We start from the raw sequence: 20035 nt of genomic DNA, 5'->3' as shown, positions 1-20035 counted from the left end.
AGCCAGAAGCATGTATTTTATACATCGTATGGATGATCTACAAAAACACTTGAGACAAAATGCCCCTGAGACAAAATGGATTTATTAGCAAGAGGTAACCCGGAAACATAATTGTTTGTTAAAATCAGCAATGTCTTTGATTTTATATATATATTTATTTTTTATTTAATTTTCTTACAAAATGGGGGAATATTTCATTAAGGTGTGGTAACATGAGGGTTGAAAGATAATTTTCATACCACTGGGTATTGCTAACAGCAAACATGTTTATTTGTTCATATACCTTATAGGAGTATTGTATGTGCATGTATAAGTGTCTACAGTTTAAGTATATAGTATTATTTTGTCTGTGTTGCATGCTTGCCAAGTGAGCTTCAAAAGTGTCCTGTACATACATAGTAAAAATACATACAAATATTCACAGAATAAGCACTACATTACTATAATTCCTGCTAACAGAAATGGTTATAGACAGGATTACAGTATAAATGCAAAACACTTGTCGAGTCCTACTCTAAAGTCATGGTTTTAAGACCACTCTGTTGTATTATTATATATATATATATATATTGAAGCTTGCTATATGTTAATATATATTTTAAAGGATCACACCGTTCCACGTTGAGGGATATGCAGGGCTAGCATGTACAAAATGTACAGCACGTGTCAGAGTAGTGAATTAACAACAAGGTACAAAATACTTTCTCATGTTTATATAAAGAGCAGGTCACTCTCGTAGACTACTACAAAAATAGTGTTTGAATGCTGCAGGCAGAGGTCATTCACTTACGTTTTTATCATATTGTTAATAAACAGCAATGCATATAACAGAGTGATATACGGTCACGTTCCACAATCACTGGAACAGCAAGATGGACAGATTGTCTTTTAATTACAGAGGAGCAACAACCTTTTTACTCTACACAAGTATCGCTGAACACTTACCATCTTTTTTTTTTTTTAAGTAATTACAAAAAAAAAGTCAAAAATAATTTCATTTTGAATTCAAACAATTGTGTTATACTAAACTGGTGTACTCTTTACAATAAACAACAGAACTCAGAAGAAGTGTAACCTGTCGTCTATGAGCGATGACTGACATTATTTTGCAGTCAGGACAGGAGACCCAGAAACAAATTTATACAAACAAAAAGACAAAAAAAACAGTTGGTAGCAATTTGAAAATATTGATGAGCATCGCTTTCCAACACTTTGCTATTTATCTGCAGTTCCTGCCACAGACCCAACCGTAATATATATATAATTTAATATAATATTATAAATGATCAACTCAACATGGTTGTTAGTCAACAAGGTAACAGTCTGTCATCACCACCTTTTCTTCACCACCAAATAACTTCTTCTTTTTTTTTTTTGTGACCAAACCAGGCACAATAATAGCTTCTGTTTCTTGAATGTGTCATTGTGACTTTTTGTCCTGGATGCCGTCAGTATAAAAATAGTCTATGGTGCAAAACATTTGTTGCAGAGCAGAAATGAAGAGACAAACTTTTTGTTTTGGTTTAGGAAGCATAGAGATGGTTCGCTTACCACCGCAATTTGTTCCCACGTCTTCCTTTGCGCGCGCACAATCTCTTGTGTTCTCTGTGCTCTTTTACCTGATTTGATGCGCTCTTTACAATGCTACATAGGTTGCGGACAAACTAATACTTATGGATAAAACCGAAGTAAAGATAGCTGGCAAGTGTAAAAACGTACACAAAGCAAAATAATGTCATTGGTCACATTGATTTGAACGTGACTAACCTAACGTGACCTCTGTTATTATGCTTAAAAAATATTGTAATTAACTCATTCACTGCTATTGACGGCCATCGACGTCAAAAATTAATTTGAATTATTTCTATTAGTTTAAAATTGTTTCCACTTTTGTTAACAAGAGTATGAAAACCTAGAAAAAAAGTGTTTTATTGTACATTTAGAACAGATATAAAATGTGTGATTAATCGTGAGTTAACTATTGAAGACATGCGATTAATTACAATTGAAAAATTTAATATATATTTTTTAATAGTAATTATTTTTATTATTATTATTTTTATTATTATTAACAATTAATCGTGAGTTAACTATTGAAGCCATGCGATTAATTACAATTGAAAAATGTTATTATTTTTTTAATAGTAATTAATCGCATGACTTCAATAGTTCACTCACGATTAATCACAAATTTTATATCTGTTCTGAATGTACATTAAAAAAAATCTAGGTTTTCAAACTCTTGTTAACAAAAGTAGAAAAAAAGTTAAACTAATAGAAATAGTTCAAATGAATTTTTGACGTCTATAGCCGTCAATGGCAGTGAATGAGTTAACAAAAAATTCAACAACTTATAACTTCTGTCATCAAACAACCTTAAACATCTACTGTACATGAAGAGCAAATATCTTGTACAACAATGCAAAAGTGGATGTGTACGTGAACTGATGTGTCGTATTAACAGAGAAGATAACATAGCATAGAAGACTGCCCCTTCTCGCCCCATCAGTTGGACACTTTTGGCTCAATTCTGAGGGATGCTTCGTACATGCTTTCTTCATCCAGAACGCAGCTCCCGTCCAGTAGGTACTGGGCTACCTGGAGCACAAACCAAAATTGGCCAAATTCAACACCAGAAAAAGAATAGCAGAATCATTTTAAGCAATTAGTTCCTAGTCACTGTGTACATTGTATGCTGTTTGCTGAAACTGTCTGATTTATTATTATTTTTATTATTATAAACAATTAATTGTGAGTTAACTATTGAACTCATGCGATTAATTACAATTGAAAAATGTAATTAATTTTTTTAATAGTAATTAATCGCATGACTTCAATAGTTAACTCACGATTAATCACAAACGTTATATCTGTTCTGAATGTACATTAAAAAAATCTAGTTTTTCAAACTCTTGTTAACAAAAGTAGAAAACAAAGTTTAACTAATAGAAATAGTTCAAATGCGTATAGTTAACTGTGGAAGAGCTTAAAATTCCGTGATGTAATCCCTTTAAAATACGGTAATTTGTCTAACCTTTGGTTGAAGATCAAGTTTGTATGCCGTTTGCTGAAACTGTCTGATTTCTCTGATGATGTGAGAAATCTGAAAATGAGTAGAACCGAAATATTAGTTCGTTAGTAAAAACAAAAACACAAAGCAAAAGGACACGTGGGTAGCGGCGGGGGGCATCTCACCATCCTCATCTTTGAAAAGTTGACCAAATTGTCTTCGGTGTAGTTTGGCGTTCCCTCCTCAATGAAGGCCAAGTCTGTGAGGTACATGCCCAGATAGGGCACACATGGAGGATCACAGCTGAAGGGGGAGAAAAAAAAAAACCACATCCTCCTTTTGTGAAACCACTTTTTAAAAAACATAAAAACAGGCAATCAAAAACCTGACTCACTTCTTCAGAGCCTCTCTCAGGTTTTTGAACCTCCCCTCCGAAGACACCAGCTTCTGCAGCTTGTCAATCAGTGCTTTTGTCTGCAGGAACATTGGCTTTGCCATTTAACAAAAAAAAAAAACACACTCACAGTTGTGTGTGAAGTGTTTTGTCACACACCTGCTTGGACACCTTGAGCCAGGTCTTTTTGAGACGGAAGACAGAACTCCGGTTGAGGGAGGAGGTGATCTCAAGCACGGCGTTGTAGTTATGGAGGCAGCGGCAAATGTCGGCCACGGCCACCCATTTCTCAATGACGGCCACTCGGGCGACCACGTCGTCCGAGCGCAGGATCTCTGTGGCGATAAGGTTGCTTATCTGGCACAAGAGAGGACCAGAAAATATGGAGGATTTTCACCAAATGCGGGTGGGTGAAGAAAACATGTCCCGGCATAAACGGGGGGTCCCTCGTATTCTCAAAACTGAAATGACTCGGACTTGACATACGTCGTTGAAGTGCTTTGTCGTCCTCATAATGTAGGGTGTCTTCTCATTCTTGTCATTCTTCATCCAGCCTTGACCAAAAAATTCCCTGTCAAGATGAGGATCATTACTTTTAGGTTTTTTTTCCCTTTACAAAAAAAAATAATTAAAAGGCGGTGAAGGGAAAATAACCATGGTTTGATATGTCCTCATGTAACCTCTTATATAAGGATATGTTGTTGTCCTGAACTGTTGTACGAATCCAGGTGCCCAACAATTTGTAAATAAAGGGCGGAATCAGCCTGGGAACTCTTCCTTGTTTATACTACAGCCTTCCCTGCTTCGCAAAACATGTTTTCGAGAGTGTCTGGGAGAGGGCTTGGACAGCCCGGTTTCTCACGCTCACAACTTTTTGTTAATGAATAAAAGACGGAGCGGCACACGGTGTGGGTAGAGTCAGCTGTGGGATACGTACGATTGCTCAGTTGTTTTGCAGCTCGTTCTACCCGGACCGTGGGCTCTCCGGTCTAGTGTCAAGGTAAGCGCTGATGATGATCATATTATGCTGCTTAACGTTGTATGTAGTGTATTGATTGCCGTTTGCGGGGAATAGAAGGCACCATTATTCTAGCAAAGTGAGGTGTGATTATTGCTGTTTGTGGGGAATAAAAGGTACAATTATTCTAGCACAGCACAGGTATTGATTACTGTTTGCGGGGAATAAAACGTATGATTATTCTAGCACAGTTCAGGTGTTGATTGCTGTTTGCGGGGAATAAAAGGCACAATCATTCTAGCACAGTAAATCAGTCTCTGTGTATTCATTGTTACCGCCGATCACTCACGATCCTGCATAAAAATATAAAGGTGAAGTAGTGTTTTCCACAAAATAGGCGGTTACACTCACTCATATGGGATGACCTTAAAGACCAGATGGTCAAGCAGGGTGAGCTGCTCTGCAACCTCCAAGGCCGAGTGATTCTCGAAGGGGTCGGCCTTCCCTGAACCCACCTAAACGGATAAAAGCACTCATGATAAGATGGAAGTTTGGCAAATAACAAGAGGATTTTATTCCCTATGCTGGAACTCCAGACACAAACTTTCACTGGAATGACATTAATAAAGTAACATATAATAGCTAGGGGTGTCAGGGAATTGAATCTTTTAATCGTAATTAATCGCATGACTTCAATAGTTAACTCACGATTAATCACAAATTTAATGTCTTCTAAATGTACAATAAAATGTACAAAACTTTTTTCCTAACTTTTCATACTCTTGTTAACATAAAAGTGGAAAAAATGTTAAACTAATTTAAATGTGATTGATCCAGTAATTTCATAATAAATTATAAAATTGAGCTAAAATTCAAAAGATGTACTGTACGGTAAAAAACGAGTGTGATATTGATTTGTGTTGAGGTAATTTTCTCTGCCACTAGATGGCATAATTGTATTTGTAAGACATTGGTTACAGCTCAGTGCATTTTTTCATTTCATATTACACTGCCATTGACGGCTATAGACGTCAAAAAAATCATTTTAACTATTTCTATAAGTTTAATTTTTTTTTCCAATTTTGTTACCAAGAGTATGAAAACCTAGAAAAAAAAAATTGTACATTTAGAACAGATATAAAATTTATGATTAATCGTTAGTTAACTAGTGAAGTCATGTGATTAATTACAATTAAAAATGTTAATCGACTGACGCCCTGATTAAAATTTTTTATTAAATTAAAAATTAGGGGCGTCAGAAGATTAAAATTTGTAATCATAATTAATCACATGACTTCAATAGTTGACTCACGATTAATCACAAATTTTATATCTGTTATGAATGTACAATAAAACAGTTTCTAGGTTTTCATAAAAAAATTTATTAAATTAAAAAAAATGTTAAACTAATAGAATTAGTTAAAATAAATTTTTGACGTCTTTAGCCACCAATGGCAGTGAATGAGTTAAGAGCTATCTAATCTTTAACATGAAGTAAGTTGGGAAATTCTGCACATTTTTTAAATTGTAAAATACAACTTTACCCCAGTCTCCACAAATATATGCATTATTATTAAATTTATGACTGCTAAATTTTGATGTGAACGTGTCTGCTGTGTTACGACTGCAATTCCCCCAGTACAGGCTTTCCAAGTAAGGGGCGGTTATTAAAGGAACTCTAAATGAACTCAACATTAACGCACTAATTTTGACATCATTAAAAAATAAAGAAAGGAAAAGCTCAGTAAATGTAATGTTTCAGTGCAATTGGGGAAGAACCCTCAGGACACGTAACAAACGTCACTCACCAGTTGTGTCACATCTTCAAGAGCAATTTGATTGTCACCGTGATCATCCTGAGTTAGAGTTCTGAAAAAACACACAAGTTAACGTAGTCTGAGATGGCAAAAATGCTGGCCTTTTAGAGTAAATATTAGCATGGCAATTAAGTGACGTACCTGATGATATTGGCAGCTGCTTTTCTCTCTTGAGTCAGCAGCTCAGGATCGTGCATCACTTCCTCCAGGAAGGCGATAACCTTTGTTTTCAACTCATTGTTACTCTCAAAGTCCTGGAATACAAGTAAAAAGGGTGTGTCATTTATACATATTTTCTGGTTGGTTAGCCTAGCAGTAGCTTGTGTTGCTGCCTTATTTATTTGAATGTCTTGAAATGCTGATTATTTATTTATTTTATTTTTTTCTATTTTTTTTTCTCTCTATTTTCTCCCCAAAAAAAAAGATTATTCATTTATAACAGCATGGATGGTGGATGGATTTTTAGGAAGTGTTTGTACAGCATGTGTGCATCTACAACATACCAATAGTCCCAAAATTAGAATCAGCAGCCCAAATGAGTCATGGGTCTGTTTTTTCAAGTATACTAATTATCAGAGTAAAAATAGTTATCAGGACTTAGTCATTTGTTTGTTATATAAGTCAGTAAATGTGTTTTTGAAAGTTTTGGCCCATGAGCTGAAAATGACTTAAAGCTTTAGAACTTGTATTTACCGGCGAGTGTTTGGACACCCAGTGTCTGAGAACATTCAGAACTCTGTTGGTTGCCGCTCGTCTGATCACAAACTCTTTGTCGCCATTCCTCTGATCGGTTGGGAAGCCTGTATGGAATATTTGAACAGACAAGCAACAGTATTCCTCATTGGAGGTTCTGAAAGATGACTTTCTCGCGGGTATTTTGACAGTCTGGAAATCAGGTTATATACTGTATGGTGCTTTTGGACCGGAATGGTGAATGTGCACCTGTGCTGGCGAGGGACATCCTTCGATATTTTTCCTTGGTGGGTGTGCCCTCATTGGCTCCGGCTGTAGCGATGGCGAAGGCGGAGGCAGCGGACAGCGCACTGCGGTTGTTGTCCAACTCTCGACATGAGGACATCACCATCCCGTTGTTGTAGGAGAACAGAGAGAATTCTGAAACAAGATTCAAAAAAGTTGTGGTGTCAGTTACGTACTAGATCGGCGGCTCTCGAATTATTATTTTTTTTTTTTTTACATCAAGTACCACCTCAAAACATATTTTGAATTCAACATTAAAATAAAATGGCACAGTAGGTGTGAGTTGGTCAAAAACGAGGGAGAGATTTCATTTAAAAAGTTACAGCATATTCGATATTCTAGTCAATGTAACATTATGTACAGGTCAAGGTGTGTAGATATATATTTAAAAAAAAAACATAGAAAAAGTACTTGAACTAAATAGTTGCAATTTCGGGAGAAATTGCGTGTGAAGGCTGACGGACTGAATAAAAAACAATGAAGCATGTGGAATAATTTAGAATGATAAGGAATGATACTGATTGACATGGAATGAGCTGAAGATGTTTAAGTTTGAATGTTTTTTTTTTAATCAATGAATTTACAGTATGTGGAAAGTTACTGGAGGTGAATATGTAAATATTAAGAATTTAGAAACATTTGTGAATGGGAGTAATAAATGAGGTGGCTTGAATGATCTGCACATGTTGACGTTGTAATAGTTTGAATCCGTCAAGTAATGTTGATGGAGATTATGTCCTAATGTGGTAATTTTTGGATTTTTTTTCATGTACACAATTTTGGCATGTTGTAAGTCATTCAAAAGTTGAATTGAATAAGCAGAATGATTTTAATTTCAAATGGGAACTATCTGAATCTGTTATTTTGAATATGGCAATTTAAAAAAACATTTAGGGTAAGTTTGTCCTCACTTGGAATGAATGGGAAATTTTGGGTGAAAAATGTTGAATTATGGGAAAACTGTGACTAAATGTAAATGTTGAGTGGATGGAAGGTATTCAATTCATGTTCTTGCTGCAGAATTGACTCCCAGTTATTCCTAAAGTCTCCACTATGGGGCTCCACAGACCTACGCAACCATCCTGGTTCAGCCTCTCCTCTTCAGCAGGCTTTGGTATTCAAGATGGTTGCAGCTAAATATAGCCACAAAAATATCAGCATAACAGAGGAATCAACAGATTCTGCAGTCTGCTATTTAAATCCCGAGAACATAAACACATCACAAGAGGCGAGAAATCCTACATTGTGAGGGGCGCACTCTTCCACCGTTTCACTTGATTCCAGGGAGGGCTTTTGCTTTTAAAGGCATTTTTTTTCCTCCCCCTGCAATGTGGTGGTGAGATTTAGGAGGCACAGATAATCTTGGCTGCAGTGAAACAGCCTCATTATCCGTGGGTGGAAAGGGAAAACACGCTCTCGATGTAGTTGCTATGACACAAGTTTCCCTGACACCTACTCAAGCCAACACTGGCTTCCCCTGCATGTTCCGAACCGTCGACTTGTTACTTAAGCTTTTGACATGGTGCCATGTCGCCTTTGTGCTCGCTTTCGCACAAAGACGATTAATCAAATTCGGTTAATCCAGCCGATCCCAAATAGCAAAACGTATGCGTCTCTTTGTATTCTATTTATGTCCCGAAAGCTTGACGCTGCTGTGGGTGAGTCGGGGTGAGGTACACGCGTTTGTATAACGCACTGTCTTGTCGTAATGACGTCACGGCACTGTTTGGAACAAAATGTACCTGAGGAGTTTTTGCATTTGATGTTTTTCGGGGTGGTTGGCGACTTTGTAGGCGAGGCTTCCGGGTCGGCGTCATCGCTCTGGTTTTGATCGTTGTCACTTTCTTCACGCACGGAGAGATCTGCACCACAACAAAGGCGATTTTGACATCGGATTGGTTTAACAAGAAGTCCAATTTCTGAAACAGTTAAAGTTACATCAGTCAGCACTACTGATTTTGAAGGATTTAGTCAGATTAGATGATCGTGGCAACACAGAAATCAAGAAAAATGGTACAAAATGAAGAAAATATACTGTTGGCAAAATATTAATATATTTCATGGACAAATATTAGAATTGAGGAACACATTTTTGAATGAAGTGAAACTCTACTTTGACACCCTGACTGTTTTAAATCCTGAGGCCACACATTCCGACAGCTGAACTTTTCAACTCAATTTCATAACAACTGCTAAAAATGGGGACTTCATGGAAGCCAAACCCTCCTTTGAAACCTTACTTTTGAAACCATGACTCCTTCAAAACCCGAGATCACACATTCTGACAGCTGAATTGTTCAACTCCATTTTGTAACAACTGTTAAAAAATTATGAACCCACTTGGTAGCCAAACTAAACCCTCCTTTGAAACCCTACTTTGAGACCATGACTCCTTTAAACCTCAAATTTACACATTTTGACAGCTGAAAATTTTCAACTCAATTTTGTAACTACTGTTAAAACTTGCAACCCTTCATGGAAACAAAACCCTCCTTTGAAACCTTACTTTCGAAACCACGACTCTTTTAAAACCCCAAATCACATATTCTGACAGCTGAATTCTTCAACTCCGATTTGTAACAACTGTTAAAAAATTGTGACCCCACTTGGTAGCCTAACCCTCCCCTTTGAGACCATGACTGTTTTAAACACTGAGGTAACACATTCTGACAGCTGAAAAATGCCAAACTCGATTTTGTAACCACAGTTAAAACTTGAAACCCTTCATGGAAGCAGAACCCTCTTTTGAAACCTTACTTTCGAAACCATGACTCCTTTAAAACCCGAAATCACACATTCTGACAGCTGAATTTTTTCAACTCCATTTTGTAACAACTTAAAAATTATGACCCCACTTGGTAGCCAAACACTACTTTGAGAACATGACTGTTTTAAACCTTGATGTGACACATTCTGACAGCTGAAAAATGTCAACTCAGTTTTGTGACCACTGTTAAAACTTGTAACCCTTCATGGAAGCAAAACCCTTCTTTGAAAGAAACCTTACTTTCAAAGCCACGACTCCTTTACAACCCGAAATCACACATTCTGACAGCTGAATTTTTCAACACCAATTTTCTCCCAGGCTTCAATTTTGTAAGAACTGTTAAAAATAACGACTCCACTTGGAATCCAAACCTTCCTTTGGAACCTTGACTTATTTAAATGCCCTTCAAAATAAGTCAAATACTTTGGTTACAATGTAGGTCAGTGATTGTGATAACGTTGAGGCAAGCACAGAGTCCCTCGCTGACCCCAACCGCCCATCACTGCTCAAATGAGGCCTACCTTGCTTGCACACTGAGGTCTCCTCCATCTTGTCTTTCTTGTCCTCTCCCTCATCCGGTATTTTGCTGGCAATCGGGCTGGACACGTAGAGTTTGTTGATGTCCAAGGTGGTCTTGCTGAAGGGGGACATGGACGAGTACATGCTTGCATAGCCGTTTGAGGAGCAGCTCAGGGCAGCCAGGTCAAGAGCTTTGCCCCCGGTGATGATGGGAATGTTGAGGGACAGCTTGCGCCGTCGGTTCGGGGACGAGTTCTTGGCGATGGCCAAGGGAGGAGGGGAGGAGAACTTCCTGCTGGCCCTGGGGGAGCTCGGTGGCTCTCCATACAGGAGTTTGTTATTCTGACTGCTCGCAAAGAACAACTCCAGGGACCTGTATCACAGCCACATATATGCATTTCATTGAAATTCAGGACTGAGGAATATGTCTGAGGAGCTTTGCTAAATACACATCCCTCCTGAATTATGTATGCAAACCCGGTCTATTTGCGTCCGTGTCTGGTCGCTTCAGAGCAACATACAGTGCAGGCTGCAGTGTTGCAGAAAAAGAAAAAGAAAAAAAACTCCCACTCTCTGCCACCCTCCTGGCGACCTCATGGGTTCCCATAAATAGCACAGCGAATGATAGCGCGCATGGCCGCCGCTGACACAAGCAGTCAAGTGTAGGTGTCTCACAGTGACATGACAAGTGCCGTGGGGTGGGCAATGCTGCAGGGCGTGGGCAAGGCGGAGTGGCAGCTGATCATAACCCTGCAACCGGGGGGTGGGGGGCTCCTAGAGTTAGCCCCACCGCAACGCTCCATCAATATTTCACACCACGGAGCTTTTTGCAAGGAGGAGAGATGGGAGGGAGGCAAGGGTGGGGTCCTGCAGCAGTGAGCTTGGTTGCCATAGCGCGAGGGAGACCAGTTGAGACACTTCCAGACAGCCGAGAGACCGGGCCCAATTATAGTTTTTGACCACGGACCGGTGTCTCATGGAGTGTTTGTTTTGCCTGATTTACTCTTCATTAAACTTTAGATTGTTTGGCATGCGTTTTTGTTAGGGATGTCGGGCATTTATTTTTATTTTTATCGCAATTAATCGCATGACTTCAATAGTTAACTCATGATTAATCGCAAATTTTATATCTGTTCTAAATGTAAAACTAACTTTTCACACTCTTGTTAACATAAAAGTGGGGGAAAATGTTAAACTAATAAAAATATGGCTGCAGCTTTGAGTGATACAGTAATTTCACAATAATTCATAAAATTGAGTTAAAATTAAAAAGATGTACTGTATGGTAAAAAATAAGTGTGATATTGATCTGTGATGAGGTCATTTTCTGCCACTAGATGGCATAATTGCATTTATTGCTGTTAAATTTTTACGTGGATGTGTCTGCTGCTTCCTCCAGTACAGGCTTAATTCGTGGCGTTAAAGGAACTTTAAATTAACTCAAAATGAATGTACTAATTTGGACACCCCTAGTTTTTGTTACTTCATATTAAGGCATAGGTGTCAAACTCCGGTCCGCGAGGGCCAAAGTCCTGCAGGTTTTGGAGGTTTCCTTCTTCTAACACAAGCTGATTCCAATATATAATATATAATTTTTTTCCATTGATTATGTAGCCCATTCGGATTCTGTCCCATCCAATGTAAAAAATAAAATAAATAAAAGGCTGCTGCATCCAGCCCTACTTGATTTACCACGAGTCAGGTGATACTCAGCTGTACTTTATTTCTACACGACACTTCCTGAGTCTAATAATTCCTCCTATGTGGCACATTACACCCACTCCACCCCAATTTCTGATTAGATCTAGAAGGATGTCAAAGATTATGACTCGTTTTGCTATTGAGCAAAGCTCTCAATAATCGAGCAAGTTGAAGTTGCGTGACTCACCGAGCAGGGATTGCGCTGATGGGTTTCTTGTAGATGGTGATGAGTTTATCCAGCACCACATCAGCGGTGGTGAACACGCGATAGGAGTGCAGGAATGTGTTGAGGAAGTCGATGGAGAGGAAACGAAGGTCGGTCAGCCTCTCCAGCAGACGTTCCACGCTGGCGTAGCGGATCTGCAGCACCTTGCAGGAGTTCATCATCTTGCTGAAGCGGATGTCCACGTCGTCGCAGTACAGACTCGAGTCGGACCTGTGCGCAAGGAGGCAATATGGATGTGACTTAATAGGGTAGGAATTATTATCCATTGGTGACCCCGACGTGACCATTTCAGCCAATTGTGGAGTTGTGTCTCCTTTTCATAAATTCATAAATTCAGGAAACATGTAATAATACAAGCACAACAAACCTAATTTACAACCTGGTAAGATATGACGGAGGGCGTTTCAACGGAATGTTTCATTTTAAATATTCATTGACCCAAATTGTGCAGGACTGAAGTTGAATTAAAAAAAATGTTTTGATATTACAACTTCGGACCCTACGGAAGAGGATTAGGGCCAGTGAAAAGAGAAAAAAAGGTTTGGCAGGATTCTGACTTTATTCTCAGAATTCTGATTTTAAAGTGAGGATTCTAAGAATAAAGTGAACATTCTCACATTATTCTCAGAAATCTGACTTTCATCTCAGAATTCTGAGATTAAAGTGAGAATTCTCACTTTAAAGTCAGAATTTTGAGATTTAAATCAGAATTCTCACTTTAAAGTCAGAATTTTGAGATTAAAGTCAGAATTCTCACTTTAAAGTCAGAATTGTGAAGATTGAAGTCAGAATTATCACTTTAAAGTCAGAATTTTGAAATTAAAGTCAGAATTCTCACTTTAAAGTCGGAATTCTCACTTTAAAGTCAGAATTTTGATATTAAAGTCAGAATTCTCACTTTAAAGTCAGAATTTTGTTTTTCTCTCTCCACTGGCCCTAATGCTCTTTATTTATAACAGTATTTGAGATATCAGTATGGAGTTGGGGTTGGGATTAAGATAAATTATTTGCTTGTCGCATTGGAACATCTTACTTGATCATTTGTGGGACGGTGACTTTGGAGTTGTCCTCAAAGGCGTTCATCATGAGTCCGTTGCATCGGATGTTGTCAATGCACTGTGAGACACGCAGGACAGTGCAGTCAACATAACAGGCGAAGCCAAACAGGAACATTACAAAATAAAAGAGCTGCAAAGTGACGCGTGGGGACGTGCCTGGCTGATGTCACTGGTCCATGCAGACTTCTCCTGCCTGGAAGAAGCAACCAAGATGACTGTAAACGACTGACTGTCCTTTGGTTCCACCACAATCTTGAAGTCTAGGTGCTCCATGTCCTGGCCACCTTTGTCTGATTTGGCTTGGGACATGAAAATACTCGATAAAGTCGCATATAAACAAACAAAAAAAAAAGCAAAAATTTTTATTTGATTTTCTGTTTTACATGTTTTTAAATAATTTAAACCTGCTCTTAAGCTATTTCAAAATAATGATGTAATAGATATTTAATAGACGTTCATGGTGGTATATACAGCCAGTTCCTTATTATTCCACTCCTGCAAGGTGCAATACTGTGTTATGAACAATACACTCACACTCATCATCAGTCCCCTCGGGCTCCTCCATCAGAGTGCAGTCTATAAGGGAGACGACGCCATTCTGCAAACACACAACATACGTTTTGCTTAGGTCCAATGGCGGAGGCACGTGGTGGAATGAATTAAAGATTTATAGCTCCGCCCCTGCTTGGGACGCCATGTGTTTATAGTCAACTGCCACAAATGGCACTCATAGATGATCCAATACAATTGTATGTAAAATAATAATTAAAAAAAAAGACAAATTAATACCTCTCTGACAATGTCAATAAAAACTAAGCAAGCATTATCTTTGTCAAGATGGAATTTTTGGCCCAGCTCTTAGATTCTATTTCATTAAATTGCTGATGAGTGTGTAGATTTACAGAATTCATCTCAAAGCTTTTTGTCCTCATTTTAGTCCCACCGACATCAAACATCCCCTTTAATGTTGAGTAATGTGAAGTAATAAGACAGCTCCACTCCGCTGCCCAAATCAAAGTGACATCAAGCGTCTGCGACTTCAAAACATGAACAACGAGCCTCGGCGAGCGTGCGACAGGGCCGCTCGTGTCTCTCCAGAGGTCACCGGCGTTGATAAAAGCCACACCGTTGCCCAACCCTCGGCGTCTTTCCCTCTGATGTCCCGTAATCCGCTCAATTTGAGCTCACGAGATACAGTTGGAGATACTGAGAGAAGCTTGGTCAGCAGCTCGGGCCCACCTTGGTGAGATGAAGCTTTCCTCCGGACCCTCTGGTGCAGATGATTAAATGCTTGGAGAAGAGAAAGCACTGCCTCTCCCCTTCCTTCTTCAAAGAAAGAGAGCCCAGACGACCGCGAGTGATCTTGCCCTTCTCGCTCAACGGAACCTGGATGAGAGAGCCTGAGAGTGCAATAGAGACACAAAAAGAGACATATACTGTATATAAATGTTAAAAAATATTATGTAGTGCATTTTTGAAATGCACACTAACTCCCTTACCAACTCTCTAATTTGGTTGGGTTTCACTCCATAACTAGCGTCACAAGCAAAAAAACTAACAAAAAAACTATTAATTTAATACATTTTTAACATACAAGTGTAAAAATGTTAAATTGCCATTGCATTACTAGCATGGTAAAACCATAAAACATTATTCAAACACACCTCAAACATTCTTCAAAGGGTCAATTGGAATTCCAAATGAGGAGGGCTAAAGGGTATAGCAGCTAGCCAACTGGAGGCTAGCAAGCTAGCAGCGGCCGTTAGCTAATGCCAACAGTCTCTTATGTATGCTTTTAACATTCCTAACTGCCTCACAAGAGTAAGATAGCTAGATGCAAGCATTAGCAGCTACAATAGCTTCGGTCAACAATAGCCTCAAATTCATGGAGCCTGAATGTCTTTTCACACTGCACTTTGTTTTATTGGGCAGCACGACAAAAGCGCCCTGGTCTAAGCTTGCCCATATTTGGAAGTGTTTGTGTAGTGGCCTAGCTTCTCCTGCTGGTTGGTCTATATTGCTGTTAGCACTCTGAAATCACTGCACCAGCCCCACTTCTATATTTTTATTTTTTTTATCATTATTTTTTTTTCTGGAGAGCTCAGTATTCATTCGGTAATTTTACCGATTTGACATGTCATCATCATTGCTCTCTCTTTTTTTTTTCTTATATATATATAAAAAAGTATATATTTTATTGGATGTGCCTTCTGACGTCACTGCAATGCCACTCTCGAATTGAAAATGTTTCAATTTGAAAGCACGTCGTACCGTAGCAAAAATTTACATGCATTTAAAAACCGCTGGATAGCTAAATTCCAAATTGGACAACAACTGGGTTGCTGTACCACTGTGTATTATTTATTCATTTAATTGTCTTTAAAGAATATTAAATGAATATTTTAAAATCTTTGTTATATATCTTCTCCTCTAAGTCAAGATGGATTGATCTCCTTTTTATTCTTTTCCTTTATGGGATACTTGATATGTTTAACAGATTTGTTATCAGTATAGTACCATTTCATCTAATTCAGAAATCAAAGATTGAAATGAGTTTTTGGGGACTGTTACCTTGTCTTACAAATGTCTGGCTGGTGTCCAGGAGGATCTCGCAGCCCTCCACGATCATGCGCTCGATGGCAAGGTTCTTCCGGATGTTCTCTGTTTCGCTCACTTCGTCGTGCATAATTCTGAGAAAAAGTTTTCAACTTTAAAAAACATGAACATGAGTATTCTACAAGATGGGTGTCTGTGTTTTTTTCCCTCTCCATTCATTCAGGAAAAAAAAACACATTTGATGCAGGACATATAGAGATGGCCTAAATAAATGCACTATGTGCATTTCAATGAAATAAAATATTGCGGCAACTTCATGTATTTTAATTTATTTTTAATACTTCAAAGGGTAAAACTACATTTTCATTTTATTTTTTTCTTACAGCTAACGAGAACTCAAAATTCAGCAACTCCAGATGTTGGATATTATGTAAGATATTACATAATAAAAAATAATTTAAAAAATAAAATCTAGTAGGTAGTAGATCTTCAGTATTTATGTGTGTAAAGATTCTATACAATAAATGGTTCATTCTTTGAATTTTTTTCTTGAAATTAACAATTAACATAATTTTAGAAAACAAGTTATTAACTTTTAAAGTTTTTAAGTCTTGTGTTAATATGTTTAAATGTTGTGAATGGAGGTTCTTTTTGCAATTTTGTTAAGTTACTTTTTATTTTCTCTGGTTTGCTTCTAAATGTCGTTAGCTGTTGTTTGTAAATGCGTTTTAGGTGTTTTGTCTTTCCTTGTGTAAAGTGAAGCACATTGGGTTGCCTTGTGTATAAAATGAACATTTTAATTCATTGAGATGCTTCTGTATTTTATTTATATATTTTTAATTCTCAAGGTGAGAAATTATTTTGTTCTAATCTAAGGCATACAAGGTCAATCTTCCAGACGTATGACTTTTCTTTTCAAGGACGTGCATCCCATATAAAACGTCACTCTACTTTTCCTTTATTTCACCTCGAGAGCTCCTCCAGCTTCGATTTGGCGTAGTCCAGGCTGTTCCTCTCTATGTGTTCATGGGGCGTGTGGGCCAGAAGTTCATGAAGCGTAAGGATGTAGCGGGGAATCTGCACACAACAACAGGGCGAGCCGCGTCGATATCACAGCTAACGTGAAAATGCACACGCTCCAGAATACACGGATGCAAACGTGCGCACACACTAATGAGAGGCGGATCAGAGGTGAGCGCAATCTCCGCTCATCAGCAAAAATTTATTATCAACGCAGCACAGCCGGCAGCATCGGCCCCAGCAGAGTGGACTGTCGGGAAAGTGCACATCTTGCCAGAGAGGCGCCATTATTGAAGCCTGGGCTTAAAAAAAAAAACAGCTTTTTATAGGCATGAACGACACCGTGGGGGCAATGCGAGCCAAAACAGACAATGTCCCGCTGTTTGGTGATCAGGCGTGCCACAAAAAGGCGTACTGGCTTAAATTTGTCTAGATTATTGTGATAAAATAAAAATAACAACACAAATAAATCACTGGATGGAGGGATAATCCATTCGTTTTTTTATGCTGCTGATTTTGGTTGACCAATAATGCGAGGATTATAATTATCCTACTGAGGATAAATGGTGCAGAAAATGAATGCATAATACTTCTTTCTTTAACATATGTCTAAAATTAGCAGTATGTTTTCTTCATTTTTTTTCCAGAGGTGGCACACTTGACACTTACTATGTAGCTCACTAAAGTTGTCAAAAGGACTGAATTTTGGGAATAATTTAATATTGCATGAATGAAGAACCAACAGAGATACATCGGCCACAACGGAATAAAGCGATTGTAAAATTGATGCATTTTTTTAACAGATCACATTAGTCAAGGTTGATTTATGGGAGATTATGTAAAGTTAAAATCCCTTAATAAGACTAAATACGAGGTGTGTCAGGAGATTACATTTTTTAATTGCATGACTTCAATACTTAATTTAAGATTAATCGCAAACTTTATATCTCTTCTAAATGTACAATAAAATGTTTCTTTTTTAAGTTTTCATATTTACATTCACATAAAAGTGGAAAAAATGTTAAACTAATAAAAATATGGCTGCATTTTTTAGTCATTGATTCATAATAATACATAAAATTTAGTTAAAATTAAAAAGATGTACTGTACTGTAAAAAACGAGTGTTATATTGATTTATGTTGAGGTCATTTTTCTGCCACTAGATGGCATAATTGCATTTGTAAGACGGTGACAGCTCAGCGCATTTTCTTTTCACATTAAGAGCTACCTAATCTTTAACATGAAGTAACTTGTGAAATTCTGCACATTTTTAAAATTGTAAAATACAACTTGACCCCAGTCTCCACAAATATATGGATTAAGATGAATTTTTTTACTGCTAAATTTTGACATGGACGTGTCTGCTGTGTTGCGATTGGAATTCCCCCAGTACAGTACGCGCGTTAAAAACATTTATGGCGTTAAAAGAACTTGAACTCAAAATTAACGCACTCATTTTGACACGCCTACTAAATACATTGCATTTTGTAAATATTAATGTTGTATTGAATGATATCTAAAACTAATATGGTATTTGTGATTTGGGGGGAAAAAATTGGGGGTGTTTACCTGGAACATGGGATAAGTGAGAAAAGTCTCCAGAGTTCTCTCCTCGCAGTCGGGCTTGGCCTCGTACTGCTTTAGAATCTTGTCAAAGTCTCGGTTCTGCTTGCAGTGGGCCAGGATCTGGAGGCTGTACTGGTGATTCCTCACAAACTCCTGGTAGATGTTCAGCATGGGCAGCAGGATGTCAAACAGGTCGGCTGGACAGGTATAGTTTGTTTGGGGTTTAGTACTATGGCGCGTTATCTCGATACATTCATGACAAAATGAAAAGTCGTCCTTACCCAGCACCAACGTTGGCCAGCTGGCTATTCTGGCTTTTAACCCCTGGTAGAAGATCTGATGTAGAAACATGATAGTTTCACTGAAAAAAAAGAAAAGTAAAGAGAAAAAGATATCAAATCAGACTCCAATCACATAAGCAATTTTCCTCAGTTTTCCAACATCCTGTGAAGTTGAACTGCAGTGCTGATTGAGACGGGCTGCTTGTGAGCGTGAATGAGCTCCGATGAGCGTGTGGGTGGATTTCCATTAGGCCAATGAGGGGTGCATGCAGATTAGTGTGCAAGATGAGGGTCCAATGTTTGTCTGAAGGGATGGGAAGAACAAAATAATTGATACGATTCAGGATATTAAAAAATCCTTACGGTATATAATTGTAACAAATAGTCAGCCCATTTGACTCCCTCAATAGCTCTTAATTAGCCTGCAAGAGCTAATAATTAGACTCCAATGTTTCCGAGGTGCACATATTTATCCCAAGTTGTTAAAATCAAGTGTAAAGGGTACGAAACGTCACCACAAGGTAAAATGAAATAGTTTATTTAAAGCAGGCTGAAATGGTTATTTTGCATTTATTGACCACCACAGAGGGCTTCGGTAAGAGAGCATATAAGTATTCAGTTGTACTCGACACTCGATTTTTGTATTTGTATATCGTCATCGATTACTGCACTGCTATGAGATGAATGATGAACAGAGAAGGTGAAAACAGGAAACAGAAATAACGAGCAGCCTTCCAAATTAAAAGCATGGATTTCAAAACAAGATCTAATTAAACGTCACACACTAAACAGCTAGAGGAATTCTTAACATGGTAGATGTTACTAAATTACTTGAAGCACTATTGTATTGAATTAAATTATTTGCATTGAAGTCAATGTATTCCTTAAAAAGAAGTTGTACAACCACATTTTTGATTGGGACTTTTTTTCTGGCCACTGGGTTATTTGTTTCATTTAATTTATCTATTTCTTGAAATTCATTTTATTGTGTGCTCTATGCAAAATGACTTTTATGAGCAAATGGAAAAATATAATTGCAATTAATTTCATTTACTTTTAAGGAAATTTTTATAATTGGGATATATATGTCATTTCAAAAAATGTATCTCTCATTGTTTTAGGGGGAAATTTTATGCATCATAAGTATTAAGTACTAATGGTGTCTGTGAGGGCTGAAGATTTG

The 20035-nt window shown here is 37.8% G+C and overlaps 1 protein-coding gene across 2 annotated transcripts in view; it reads right to left on the bottom strand.

Moving 5' to 3' along the window:
- Positions 1–60: 60 nt before the first annotated feature.
- The window catches only part of LOC144054000 (ras-specific guanine nucleotide-releasing factor 1), a 29163-nt gene continuing 9188 nt past the window's right edge, over positions 61–20035 (bottom strand). For both annotated transcript variants that reach the window (XM_077568996.1, XM_077568997.1), the window contains exons 6-27: positions 18853–18932; positions 18575–18768; positions 16952–17061; positions 16000–16118; positions 14668–14828; positions 13963–14026; positions 13585–13727; positions 13404–13486; positions 12332–12580; positions 10446–10816; positions 8900–9019; positions 7122–7292; positions 6873–6979; positions 6321–6433; positions 6171–6231; positions 4774–4877; positions 3891–3975; positions 3564–3761; positions 3405–3484; positions 3196–3313; positions 3035–3103; positions 61–2598 (exon numbers count right to left, since the gene is read on the bottom strand). In XM_077568996.1, coding sequence (XP_077425122.1) covers positions 2506–2598; positions 3035–3103; positions 3196–3313; positions 3405–3484; positions 3564–3761; positions 3891–3975; positions 4774–4877; positions 6171–6231; positions 6321–6433; positions 6873–6979; positions 7122–7292; positions 8900–9019; positions 10446–10816; positions 12332–12580; positions 13404–13486; positions 13585–13727; positions 13963–14026; positions 14668–14828; positions 16000–16118; positions 16952–17061; positions 18575–18768; positions 18853–18932 — 2893 coding nt within the window. In that variant the 3' untranslated portion in view covers positions 61–2505. The remainder of the gene's footprint in view (positions 2599–3034; positions 3104–3195; positions 3314–3404; positions 3485–3563; positions 3762–3890; positions 3976–4773; positions 4878–6170; positions 6232–6320; positions 6434–6872; positions 6980–7121; positions 7293–8899; positions 9020–10445; positions 10817–12331; positions 12581–13403; positions 13487–13584; positions 13728–13962; positions 14027–14667; positions 14829–15999; positions 16119–16951; positions 17062–18574; positions 18769–18852; positions 18933–20035) is intronic.

Source organism: Vanacampus margaritifer, chromosome 6 (genome assembly GCF_051991255.1).
Source record: "Vanacampus margaritifer isolate UIUO_Vmar chromosome 6, RoL_Vmar_1.0, whole genome shotgun sequence".
Classification (NCBI taxonomy): Eukaryota; Metazoa; Chordata; class Actinopteri; order Syngnathiformes; family Syngnathidae; genus Vanacampus; species Vanacampus margaritifer.
The sequence above is the reverse complement of the archived record's forward strand: the minus strand, read 5'-3'. Positions and strand labels throughout refer to the sequence as shown.